General features: G+C 54.7%; 1 protein-coding gene across 1 annotated transcript in view; it reads right to left on the reverse strand.

The window, feature by feature from the left end:
- CUNH10orf90 (chromosome unknown C10orf90 homolog) overlaps window positions 1-13,007 on the reverse strand; it is a 166,961-nt gene that overhangs the window by 38,762 nt on the left and 115,192 nt on the right. Inside the window, exon 4 of the mRNA XM_036265908.1 lies at window positions 5,118-6,225. Within this exon, the coding sequence (XP_036121801.1) occupies window positions 5,118-6,225 (1,108 nt within the window). The remainder of the gene's footprint in view (window positions 1-5,117; window positions 6,226-13,007) is intronic.

The following is a 13,007-nucleotide window of genomic DNA, read 5'->3' on the forward strand; positions in this document are numbered from 1 at the left end:
CCTGCAGAGACAGCCGAGGTGACTGTGACAAGAGCAACTTGGGCAACTGCACGGCCTCGGGGCAAGGATCCTGACAGCAAGTTCAAGACCACGGGGGGAGGGGACACAGTCTCAGCCTTACCGAGAGTTAAACAAATAAAAACACCTTCAAAATACTGTTGTAACATTCTTCAGACATTTTCTGGGTTTGGAGGGGCGGAGTTTGCATTAAATTTGACCGACTGGAGGACAGTAAAGTTGTTCCGTGACAATACTTGACTATTCTTGAGTTTTAGAGAAAAACAACATTTCAAGACATTTCCCCCCTCGATTCAAAACCACGTGGGGACGCTGCCGTCTTCCCTCTGCTCTTCGCAGCCTACCTCTGGACGGGGAGCGTGACATGGCTCTCCCAGCGGAGAGGTGCCGAGTGCGGGCTCGGTGGGCGGTGGTTCGGAACAGAAAGGGCAGCAAGCTTCTGAGTGCCTCTGACATCAGCGAGGCTTTGTCGGGTCATCGGGATGACCGGTCCCCTACCTAGCACCCGGGTCCTGAGCAAGAGCTCTGAGCTTCCTGCCCCTGGCTGGGCGTGGAGAGGTCAGTGCCAGGGGATCCGACTTGGCTCCTGTCCTTAGTGACAGTGCTGTCCGGAAGAAAATGACCCTGACCGCATAGCACACGCATCACAGTAAAAGGCTGTAGAATTCCTGGGGGGCAGCACTTGAGAATGAGGCAGGAAGGATGCACCGAGCAGACAGTGGTGAGCGGTGAGGGTTGCTGCTCGGTGAGCACAACCACGGGGCTCTGACGTTTGTGCACAGCGTGAGCCTGTGGTCCTCACCCAAGAGTGATTTTGCTGTCTCCCCTCACCCAGCTAACGTGTGGAAACGTTTGTGTCTCCCACAACGGGGACGAGGCCTGTTGGCATGCAGTGGGCAGGGCTCCGGATGCTGTCCAACACCCTGCAGTGCTGCACAGGACATGATCTGGCCCCAAATGTCGACACTGCCAAGACTTAGAGGGGGAGGGACGGGGGGGGGGGACCACTGAGTCAGCTACGGCCAAGGTCAAGGCGAGAAAGAGGAACCACAAAGCAAGATGTTCCCCTGTGCTCACAATCAGAGAAATGCCAGTGCAAACCCAGCAAAGTGGTATTTTTCATCTGGAAATGTGCAGAGATTTGCAAACTGATACCTCCTCTTGGCCGAGCACAGTTAGAAAGGCGTCTTCACCTGGGTTTCTCCAGGAGTCGAATTTGACACTGTGCGTCAAGAATCTTTAAAAAAGCAAGTACTCTCTGATCTAAGCATTCCAGTTCAAGGATTTTTGTTCAAAAAAGAAATAAACCAGCATACAGAAAGGCCTTACTTGCCAAGTCTTCACATTATGATCATTCCGAAAAGTGAAAAATGAGTAACAACTTTAAAGACCAACAATGAAGAAATAGTCAAGCTTTGATATATCCATAAAGCACATCATTTTATAGTCAATAAAAGTTATCTCTGTAAAGTACTATTAATATCAGGAAATATTCATGACATGATGCCAAGTGGCAGAGACCCAGAAGGAAATTACATATGTAGCTGGATCTCAACTATTTGAAAGGAAGAAACCGGCAAGCGTAGGGAGAGAAGGGAAGAAAATGTACTCACAGATTGACCATGGCTGTTTCGGGGAACTGAGTTTTTATTCTGCTTTTTATTGTTCTCAGATGCCTCGCGTGTGTTAATTTGATAGGAAAACAGATCGACGTGGGCACAGACGTTTAGTGAAGACAATCAAGGCTCAAATGAGGACAGCGGTTGCGGATATGAGAGGAAAAGAATGGTCCTGAGAGACCTTCCACTTGGCCAGTGACTTGAGGTGGCCACGAGGGAGAGGGAATCAAGGGTTTAACGATGACTCTAATGTCTGAGCGTGGGGTCCCGGAGGTGAGGGGACCGTTACCAAGAGCAGGGGCAATATAAGCAGAGAGGAGACCCCAGGGGCCTGCGAATGGGCCATCGGGAGGTCCTGGGGACACAGCCAGACGCAGGAGCGCGAGGTCCGACCACCTGGAAAACGAAGGGAAATAACTACCTGTCCCGTGGAGTGCGAGGGAGGAGGAAATGGATTCGAACCTGTGCAGCACCGGGAGGAATGGTCCAGGGCACCGAGCAAGGCCTCCGAGGTAGACCCGGCAGCCGGGCACGGGGATCTGAGCACCGAGCTGAAGTGTGGCTGCCCCGCCCCCTTCCCCCCTCTGGTACCTGATGGCCACACGGACTTGGGCAAATCACTGAATCTTCCGGCCTCATTTGTCTTAACTACGAAGCAGGAATAATGATACTCTCTATAGGTTGGTTTGAATGTTTGAGGTAATGGATACAATGTATCCAGTATAGGCCAGGCTTTGGCATCTGGGATCTCCACAGAATATGTTATGGTTATTGACAGTAGGATGATGAGGATGACGACAATGACTAGTGGCAATAACGACGACGAATTCTTCCTTACAGTAGGAGCAGATTCTCCAATGCCCGTCCAGCAGGTGCTAGCATGATGCTTACTAACGGCAGAGGTATAAGGAATAAACATACAGGCATTGAGGAGATGAGCAAAGAGGGAACCAATTCCCCAGCCCCCAGCCCCCAAAAGGAGAAGCGGTCCCCCATGTTCGCCAGAACGCTCATCCCAGCAGACGCAGCCTGTCCATACCGCACAGGTTTGTAAGTCTCCCTTCCCCCCTAATCTTGGTAACCGTTCTGGGTGCGTGTCCGGGAGGCGCATCAGGAATACAACGTGCAGGGCATTCTGTCTGGTACTTAGGACTAGAACTAAACGGCCTCGCCCCCTTTGGGAAGCCGCCGGGGCTGCTCCCACCTGGCGGCAGGCGGGCTGGTCAGGGCGCCGCTCCTGCGGGAGACCTTCGGAGAGAAAGAACCGTGTCCGCTGACTGTGGCGTGTGGAGACGGCTAAGAGCACGTGTCGCCACAGGAGGCTGTCCACACTGCCCCCGCCAGGTCCCAGTTTCTGCCGGCAACGTGCCACCAGCTCCTTGGAGTTTTAAGGAGAAAGCCCTTGCGTTGAGGCCACAAAGCTTTGTGAAGACTGAAGGTCGCAGGCTCACCCTCGGTGTCATGGGGACTGCGTGGGGACTGCATGGGGACACCACGGGGACAGCCCGCCGCAGCACATTTCAGGCAGGAATTCGACAGCACCCACGAGAAGTGCGGTTTCTACCTGGGAAGGACTACACTCCGTTCAAAGGAGAGAGCCTGGCAGGACAGGAATGTGTGTGTACACTCATTTGTACACGCACATTTGTACACACAGGGTGGGCAACAGTAGGTTTACAGTTGTGAGCATGTGAAACAGAGTTTATTCTTGCGTTACTATTAGGCAACTATTATATTACTTTCCACAGGAACGATCGTAAACCTACTTTTGCCCGCGCTGTATTTGAGGCGTGTGCCCCACACAGCGAGCCCAAGGTCCTGTGGCCTTGAACTTTACGACTAAGGGGCCCCAAGTCACACCCTCTTTGTCTCACAAGTTTCACTTCGGGCAAATAGAGCAGAAACGTTCAAGCCTGAGGGGCCCTTGGCGAACACCAAATCCAGCCCGGCCAGTTCCGTAGGCGAGGAGAGTCTGGGGTTTGCGGGGTGCCCCCCCCCCCCCGCCGTGCGCTGGAAAATAGCAGATGAGGGAGGTCTCTTTGCCCCAGTGGCTGACCGAGGCCCCAGGGCGCAGAGCCACTGCAGGGACCCCGGGACAGAGAGCCCTTCTGGGAAGTCAGCCCGAGGGACATACAAGGAAATCGTCACAACCGAAGTCTCTGCGCCAAAGCCAGGAACACGGGGTTCCCTCCGCGCTCTTCCCCGTGGGGATGGATGCTGGGACCTGGCTCGTGGTCGTTAACGCTCCTTTGGTGAAAGTGCCGTAAATCCAGATCATCCTTTCTGCGTGAGATGTAAGGGGAGGCTGCGCCACACCACCCAGCCGGCGCTGCAGACGCGCAGGTGTTTCCAGAAGCTTCGTCCACAAGGAAGAGGAAGTGGTTGGCCTCAGCGATTTCTTGACACAGGAAGGGGAGGCCCCTGGGGCAGACGCAGGCTGCCGGTGTCCCCCCCGCGCTCCATCCACGCGGCTCAGGTTCTGACAGTCGGGTCGAGCGAGAGCTATGTCACGTGGTTTCCAAACTCTGAGCATTCGCACTTGTCAAGTTAGTGACACCCTCTAATGTCTCCACGCACGTTACAGCTTTGCCACGTTACAGTTTCAGTCATTTTTGCTAATTAACAAAGCGTTAATGGACAGAAATTGCACGGTCCAATCAGTACGCGCACACTACATGTTCAGTTTTATTGCTATTATCTCTAAATATTTTCCCCAAGTGGAAAGTCGCTAATTCTCACAGTCTCTTGCTGGAAATTGGAAGTTTGTGCAGGGAAAGAGCCCTGACCCCCTCCTCCCCCCCATCTGAGGGTGCCCAGCCGGCCTCAGGAACTCGGCCTGGCCCCGCAATGCAGAAACAGCAGCGTATCCTGGCCAAGCTGCCCCAGAAACCACAGCCAAGGTAAGAGAAAACTCCGCTTCGACTGTATGGCATGGGGAGGCCCCAAATTTGCTTCCTTTTGAAAATGTCCCGTAATCACCACACGCACACGCACACGCACACACACACAGACACACATTCATATTCTCTCTCTCTCTCTCTCTCTCTCTCTCTCTCTCTCTCAGAGCCAGCTACCTGACTGACTAGAAAGGGCAGCCTCTGGGCACCTCCAGATGTGCAGACATAGGGACCAGAGAGACAACACCTCTGGCAGTGGGCAGCACCTGGCCTTCTCTCCCTGTTCTGGGATGACCAGGCCAGCACATGGTCGGGAAGTCCTGTTAGGGACAAAGCTTGGAGAGCCGTCTCTCCAGTCCCCAGGAGTCTCATCTAAGGAAAGGCGCCCGGTGCAGACCGCCGCGCCCAGCTCCCCTTCGCCACCTTGGAGCGGAGCAGGTGAGGCGGCCCCACAGAGCTGCCTCTTGGAGTAGGTGACGGAGAAGAAACCCGCTGTCCACCTGGCTGGGCGCTCACGCAGAGCACCTGCCCGAGGGGAGGGGTCTGTGCTGGGCCCCACCCTGGGGCGGGGAGCGTCACTCACCTGCCCTGTAGCTCCAGCCAGGAATGTGAATGGACAGCTGGTTGGCTTGAACGCTGGTGTGACACGGGGCCGCGTGGTCTTCCTTCCCTTTCCTTGCGGTGACCTGCCGAGTCCCCACATGGGCGAAGTCTGTACTTTCCAACGGAGGGGGGCCGCCCCACGGACAAGAGTCAGGTGCCAAGTGCACCCGCCCCAGGGAGGGGTGCACGGCCGGGGTCCAGCGGCGGCCCAGGAGGCCAGAGCCTCCCTGCCCGAGCTGCTGCTTCAGGGCGCTGCTGATTGGCCCTCCGTTGGCTGTGCCGTCTGCCCCATCTGGTGTCAGCCTGTGTGAACTGCAATTTAGGTTGAGTGACAGGACGGATCTGTGCACTTTAGGGCCGGCCAGTTGCGTCTGCTCGATGGGGACTGAGAGGGACCTGTCTAGATAGTAGATGGCATTCGGACACTGCTGGGACACCCTGAGGTGGACGCAGGAGCTGAAGAGCAGCGGGCTCTTTCCCGACCGTGGGGCGACCGGAGAGAACCTGTCTGCTCCATGGTCCACGTTGGCGACCCAGTACTGGTGTCCGTCACATAGCTGTGCATGGGCCTCCGGGAACTTCAGTCTCATCACAGAGCTGTTTCTGGAGGATTCTGTGCGGGCAAAAGGTCCGTGGTGCCGACATGGACCAGCAGCGCTGGCCAGAGCAGAGGGGTCCCGCAGCAGGGGGTCCGGGGCCCTGCACTTAATGCACAGTGGCTCATCCACAGTTCCCCACACCAGGGTGCCGGCCGGGGGTCCCACACGCCTGGCTGTGATGGTGATCGACGCAAACCCCTTCTGGGGGGTGCTGCATGGCTTCTCCTCCTTGGGGGGCAGCTCCGTCTCAGGTCCTCGCACCCCAGCCAGCGTCTGAATCCCTAACTGGCCGGGGAGGAACTCGAAGGCCCTGTCAATGCTGACTCCGCTGCGAGTGGCCAGAGACTGCTTCACTGACCACGCGGGAGGCCGAGCGTCCGCGCACAGCGCCGGCAAGGTGGCCCCATTTTCTTTTGGCTTATTTTCATCGATCAGCTGAGAAATGACTATGGATGAAATCATTTTCGTGTTTTGTGATGCCAGAGGCTCCTGCAAATGAGAGAGATCACCATTACTCAAGCGGGCCCTGTAACCCGGGGAGCACACCCTCCTTCAAAGGCATCAGGACAACACGCCCAACACGCGCGCCTGAGGTCCCCTGTGCCACACCACCTCGGAGCAGTCAGCCCAGACCACGTGTGCACTGGTGACCAACCCTGGAAGCTCCTCTGCCTGGGGAATTGGTCTTCTCTGCCGAGTGTCTGTCTAGTCTTGGTTGATTTCAGGTATTTGTGGGGTGGGGAGCGGCAAATGTCTGGAGTCCCCTCCCCCAGGTCCAGGAGCACCTGGCACAGGCGCACGGCCTCAAGGGGGAGGGAAGACAAATTCCCTGAGGAGGCTGGTTGGGACTTAGGTTCCTGTGAAGGTGAGTCGGCATTTCCCATGAGCAGATGTGCGCAGGGGGGGCCCTCCTAGCCTCCATCCTCAGCCCCCCTTGATGGTTTAGACTGGAATCCAGTCCCTCCCCACGACTGCCGTCACAGGGTCAAATCTCAGAGAGCAAAACAAGGGTCATCAAACGCTCAAGCTTGACTACTGCCCAGAGGGACACAGTGGCCACGATCGTCAGTCCTCAGAACGGGGTGCCGGGGGGCTTGGACCCACACAGGTGAGTCATGCTGCATTTCAGTGCTCAGGGGCACGAGCAGGGCTTCTGTCCATCTGGTGACTGAGGTGGCCCAAGCTTCCGTCCCAGCAGATCATATGCTCTAACAGTCAGTGTCCAGTGCGTCCAAACGATGAGCTGTGGTTGTGAATACAGCGAGAACCAGGCTGAGACAGGAGGAAGGACCACTCCCGCCCTTGCTGCCAGCGCTGTGCGTGGGTCAAGCATTGCAGAAAACTGCACGGAGACCGACTGGACCCCAGCACTCATGACCACCCGCTGGGCCCTAGCCCCCATTTGGACGTCCGTTACTCTAGTCTTTAAAACAAGCCCTTGCATGGAGCCACACAGGGTCCAACTGACACGGTCAGCTACTCCGCCCCCCGCTGCCTGCCAGCGTCACTTGGGGAGCCTGAGGGTGTCATCGGCCTCAGCATCGAGCAGTGAGCCTCAGTCTCCCAAGTGCCTGAGAATCACGGGGCAGGTTCCCCGGGCTACAGAGATGATTCTGTAGGTCTGTGGGTGGGGCCCAGGCACCCGCCTTTTAACCCACATCCCTGAGATTCTGGCGGAGGTGCTCTAGGGGGCGCTCTGAGAAACGGAGCAGAGTCCCAGGCTGCGGGTGTTTCCAGCCGGTGTGTGAGGGCAGCAGACAGTCCTCTTGCCCCGAGACCTGATGAGAGCACAGTTTTCCTTTCTCCGGAGCAGGATCAATACTCATCTCCTCCGCTCTGCGATGTCCTTCTGTGGCCTGGCTCCGGATGGGAGGACCCCGTGGGCGGTCCTAGCACCCTGGTCTCCCTGGTCCTTAACGGTGCGACCCAGGAGACGGTCAGCTTGTCTTTCTTGGTGTTTTCTGTTGTCTTCTTGTTGTTCACAACAACTTCCATCACCTCACACGTGGTCGTGTTTTAGAGACAGGTGAGAAGTTTGCATATTCAAAGAATGAACAAGGGCACCAAAAACAAGAGGTGTGTTTCTAGGAAGGAGTCAACGTCATCGCAGCCTGGAAAACGGACAGAAAGGACCCTGACTCTGGTGACGTCAACCTGGCTCCACGCTTGGGAGCAGGTAGAGCCACGGCCTGGAGCCCACGGCCAGGAGCCCGGGGCTGCGTGCACTGCAGGGACACCTGGGACCTCGCTGGGGGTGTGGGTGTCACTGCAGAGACTGCTAGAAGGATGGGCACAGAACCAGCCGCCACTGGACCTGGCAAAGGACCGTGACTTCAGTCCCATCAGAGACAAGATGAGGAAAGAGCAATAACAATGGGTGTGAATTTGAGCTTATTTCTTTTTCTTTTCTTTTGTTAGTTCTCACCCTAGCATGTTTTCTCTACTGATATGTAGGGAGAGTGGGAAGAAGAGGTAGGGGCGAGACAGACGAAGAGAAACATCAATATGAGAGAGAGAGACATTACTTGGTTGTCCCCCCGAACATGCCCAGATTAAAGCCAGGGATCTAACCTACAACCCAGGTCCATGACCTTGACCGGAAATCTGACCCGAGACCCTCCGGTGCGAGGGTTGACGCCCTGTCCACTGGGCCACGAAGACAGGGCTTAAGCTGAAGCTGCAGAATTGCAGAGCGTGTCAGGGTGACGATGTTCCTGTGGGGTAAATGCTGACGGAAGCCCAGGTGCAGAGAAAAATCTATTTGCCTTTTCTAGTTCACAGGGAAGTTGTGGGGGAGAGAAAAAATGATGATGGGTGTGAAACAGCCTCTCAGAGTATGAACATGTAATGGGGCTCCAGGGCCCGATGTTCCCTGAGAGTCAGCAGAATTCAGTGGGCACCTGATGCAGGCAAGTCCAGGCAGGAGTGAAGGAGACTGTGTCCAAGTCATACCATCTGTCAATGGAGTTGATGACGAATGCATTTGGGTTGATTTAAATTGTTTCAGTGGAAACAACCCATTACACACCCAGTGCACTGACATTCTGTTGACATGGATACAGAATGAATGTAACCTGTTTAGACATAAATTCCATTATTCATGACACAGACTCATGGTCGAACCATTTCTTTATTCACGCGTCAGACAAATACTCACTGAGCACCTACTACGTGCCAGGAAGCATCCCAGCCTCGAGTTAGCAGACTGGAGACAACATCAACAAGAAACCAAGTTACCGGGACAGACTGTGAGGTTAAATCTTCCTGTGATTAGACTCAGTGTTGACAAAAGCCCCAACCCATACACTGAGAGAAATTAGGAAGGAAACACTCGCCCTGGCCGGTTTGGCTCAGCCGTTAGAGTGTCGGCCTGCGGTCCAGAGAGACCCAGGTTTGGTTCCCGCTAAGGGCATGTACCTCGGTTGCGGTTTGTCCCTGACCTTGGTTGGGTCGTGTGGGTGACAGCCACTTGATGTGTCCCTTTCTCTCTCTCTCTCCCTCCTACTCTATCTGAACAAAAAAAAAAAAAAAAGGAAAAATGTCCTCAGGTGAGGATTAAAGAAAAAAATAATAATAAAGAAAATACTCCTCCACGTGCTTTGACACACAGCCTACCCTTGTCTGCGAAGTTCTGTTGATCAGATCCTGTGTTCTCACTGAGACCCAGTAAGTAGTGAAAGGTAAGGTCCGACTTCTCCTAAAGCAGGATCAGCTGCCTAGGGCCGCCATAGCCAGGGACCCGAGGCTGGGTACCTCAAGCAACAGAAACGGATTTCTCAGTCTGGAGGCTGAAGTCGAAGAACAAGGTGTCGGCTCTTCTGTTCCTTCTGAGTCTTCTTCTGTTGGCTGGTAGACGGCCATCTTCCCCCTCTGTCCTCACAAACTCTTCCTCCGTGCATGTCTGTGTCCTGCTCTCTTCTCATAAGGACATCAGTCACACTGGATCAGGGCCTGAACTCATGACCTCATTTACCCATTTTTATTTTTTAATCCTCACCCAAAGACACCTTTCCATTTATCTTCAGATAGAGTAGGAGAGAGGGAGAGAGAGAGAGAGACATTAATGTGAAAGAGGCACATCAACTGGCTGCCTCCCGCACAACCCCGACCAGGGCCGGGGATGAACCGCAACCGAGGTATATGCCCTTGACCGGAATCGAACCTGTGACTCACCGGTCTATAGGCAAGGCTGTAACCTCTGAGCCAAACCAGCCAGGGCTCATCTACCCTTAATTACCTCTTTAAAGGCCCCATCTCCAAATACAGTCACATTCTGAGGTCCTGGGGTTAGGATTTCAACATATGAATTGGGGGGGGACACTGTGTACTTTAACTGGTAGCAGACTATAATTCACCACTTTGTGTCCAGTTCTTTTTCTGGGGCCGGGAAACCAAGAAAGGGATGTGCCGGCAGGGATGTTTGATGTTCCCAAGTCGGGCTCCTATTTTTAAACAGGGCAAATTCTCCTCAAAAAGCAATCACAGCCTTTACATCAAATATCTTCCCCAATTAAGTGATCTCAGCGCGTCACCCCATCTGTCCTTCACGCTGGGTCACCTGAATGTGGCTTTGAAAAAAGTATCTTTTATGTGAAAGAAAATGAAGGGATGTGAGATTTAGCTTGGAAAGAAGAAAATAATCTTGTGTTGAAAGTAGATGCTCAAGGTCAGAGGGAGGTGAGATGCAGCGTGGGACCCAGCGTCTGGCCTCGCTGGTCAGCCCCCCGGTGCCGGGCCAGCACCGCACAGGTGCGCGTGTCCGTGTCCTTCCTCGTAAATGCTGCTCGACGACACTGATTCCTTTTCCGTGTCTCCAACGTGACTGCACAGCAGGCAACGGCTTTCATAGCCGAATATACTTTATGGACGGTTTCTAACCTTATATTTGTGCCTTCAGGAATGTTACTCAGAAGGGCACCATGTCAGAAGCTGAAGTGTGAAACAGACAACAGTGGCTGGTCAGAGCCAGCAGGTCCTAAACCCCCCGAGTGAGAGTCCCCACCTCCGTGGCAATTCGTTTCCCCAAGGATATGCATCTGATCTCATCTACAGCGTTGACTTCCATATTTTTCTCCACGAGACAATTCTTTCCTTTTCCACAGCTGCTCTGCAACCTACAGCTCAGTTAGCAGAGGGAGCCTTCGGCCCCCGTCCCCACGATGCCCTGCAGCCACCTCACACTGGGGGCACGCCTGCCGGCACCGTCCCGCCGCGGGTCCTCCCTCAGCTCGCTGGCACCTCATCCTCCTGGAGGAGCGTCTTCCGACGTCCGCGCTCACTCCGGTCCGGAGCAGTAGGAGAAGGGAAGACCGGGGTCCCTTGGAGCATGTCCCCTGTCCGTGCAGACACCGCCTTCCCACGCATTCACTAGACACCAGGGGACTCCTGCGGTGTACGTGTGACCGCGACAAGCTGGCAACACGGGACGTGTGTTTTTGAAAGGAGGTTGGGCAGGTAGACCACGGCCTGCAGGGAGGCATCGCCACATTCTGCAGGAATTACCAAAAAAAAAAAGAAGTTTAAGTGACGGGGATGTGCCTGTGACCGAGGGAAGTGTACAGACAGCTGTAATGGTTGTGGATCTTACAGTCACGTGTAAGAAAATGTACATCGAAGCCAAGATAAATAGATACAGATGTTTCCTTATTTATATATTTCTGCATTTTCCCAAGTGTTTACATGGAGTTGCCATTACTTTATAATCCTCACCTGAGGATATTTTTCCATTTATCTTCAGACAGAGTGGGAGGGGGAGACAGAGGGAGGGGGAGAGAGAGAGAGAGAGAGAGAGAAGGAGGGAGAAACATCAATGCGAGACACACGGATGGGTCAGGGCCATGCCTTGATCAGAATCGAACCCAAGACTCTTCGGTCCGCAGGCTGACGCTCGAAGCGCTGACCGCTGAGCCAAACCAGCCAGGGCAGAGTTGCCATTGCTTCAGTTATACGGGAAGTGTAAACATTATCTTTTTTTTTTTTTTTTAATCCTCATCCGAGGACATTTTTCCACTTTTTGTACAGAGTGGGAAGGAGAGAGAGGAGTAAGAGAGAGAGATGGAAACATCGATGTGAAAGGGACACATCGAGTGGCTGCCACCCGCACGACCAACCAGGGCCGGGGACAAACTGCAACCGAGGTACATGCCCTTAGCGGGAACCGAACCCGGGTCTCTCCAGACCGCAGGCGGACGCTCTAACCGCTGAGCCAAACCGGCCAGGGCGTAAACATTATCTTTTGAGAGAAGAAAACTCAGGTCCGTATTTCATCCTTTTCCATCACTGCTCGGCGAGGACGCGCCTGCGGTCGATTCTGCAGCTCCCACGAATTTCGAAGAGAAAGAGCCACCTCCTGCCAGCTCCAGAGGAGAGGTGGCCGCCGGCAGACACAGCGGGAGGGCACCTGCGGGGCACGGCCCCTCATCTGACAAACACAGGGCCGGGCTTCCACAGCTGGGTGAGGAGGAGATCCGTAAGTCACAGGCTGATCCGATCAAACTAGCGGCTGCAGGTGGTTCCGAAGCAGAGGTGGAGAAGGTGTGATCCGGGGGTCATTCAGCTGAGGCCCAGACAAACTGTGAGTGTGTGTGTGTGTGTGTGTGTGTGTGTGTGTGTGTGAGTAAGAGATCCAATCACATGGCCCCAAATCTGTACCATTAAGGACCACACTGATTACTGTTAGCATCAACAGGACCAGGCTGAAATGTGCCCGCTCAGGGTGAAAGGCAGGCAGGAGCGAGCTTCAGGTGGCATCTTTCTTAAAGAGAGCGGACAGCGACCTGGGCACCACCCGCCCCGGGCAGGTTCTCCACGACGCACTGTCTTCATGTCTGCCCCTGCAACCAGGGTCCCTGCTCCTGCCCTCTAGGACGAATTAACGACAGACACACCTTCACCTCTTCTTTGTTATCCTCACCCAAGGACATTTCCATTTTTTGTGCAGACAGAGCGGGAGAAAGAGAGAGAGAGAAACATCGATGTGAAAGGGACACATCGAGTGGCTGCCACCCGCACGACCCAACCAGGGCCGGGGACAAACTGCAACCGAGGTACGTGCCCTTAGCGGGAACCGAACCCGGGTCTCTCTGGACCGCAGGCTGACGCTCCCACCGCTGAGCCGAACCGGCCAGGGCTCCTTTACCTCTGCAGGCTGTGACCTCGGCACTCCCTCCTGGAGGGGCTTTAAACCCTGCCGACTGAATCGCAGGCCCGAATAGCATCCTTTTTCCATCGAGTGGGATTTCAGGCCCGGGGTCTGGGAGGGAAATGTCGGG

This window comes from Molossus molossus, unplaced genomic scaffold (genome assembly GCF_014108415.1).
Source record: "Molossus molossus isolate mMolMol1 unplaced genomic scaffold, mMolMol1.p scaffold_m16_p_17, whole genome shotgun sequence".
Taxonomy (NCBI): domain Eukaryota; kingdom Metazoa; phylum Chordata; class Mammalia; order Chiroptera; family Molossidae; genus Molossus; species Molossus molossus.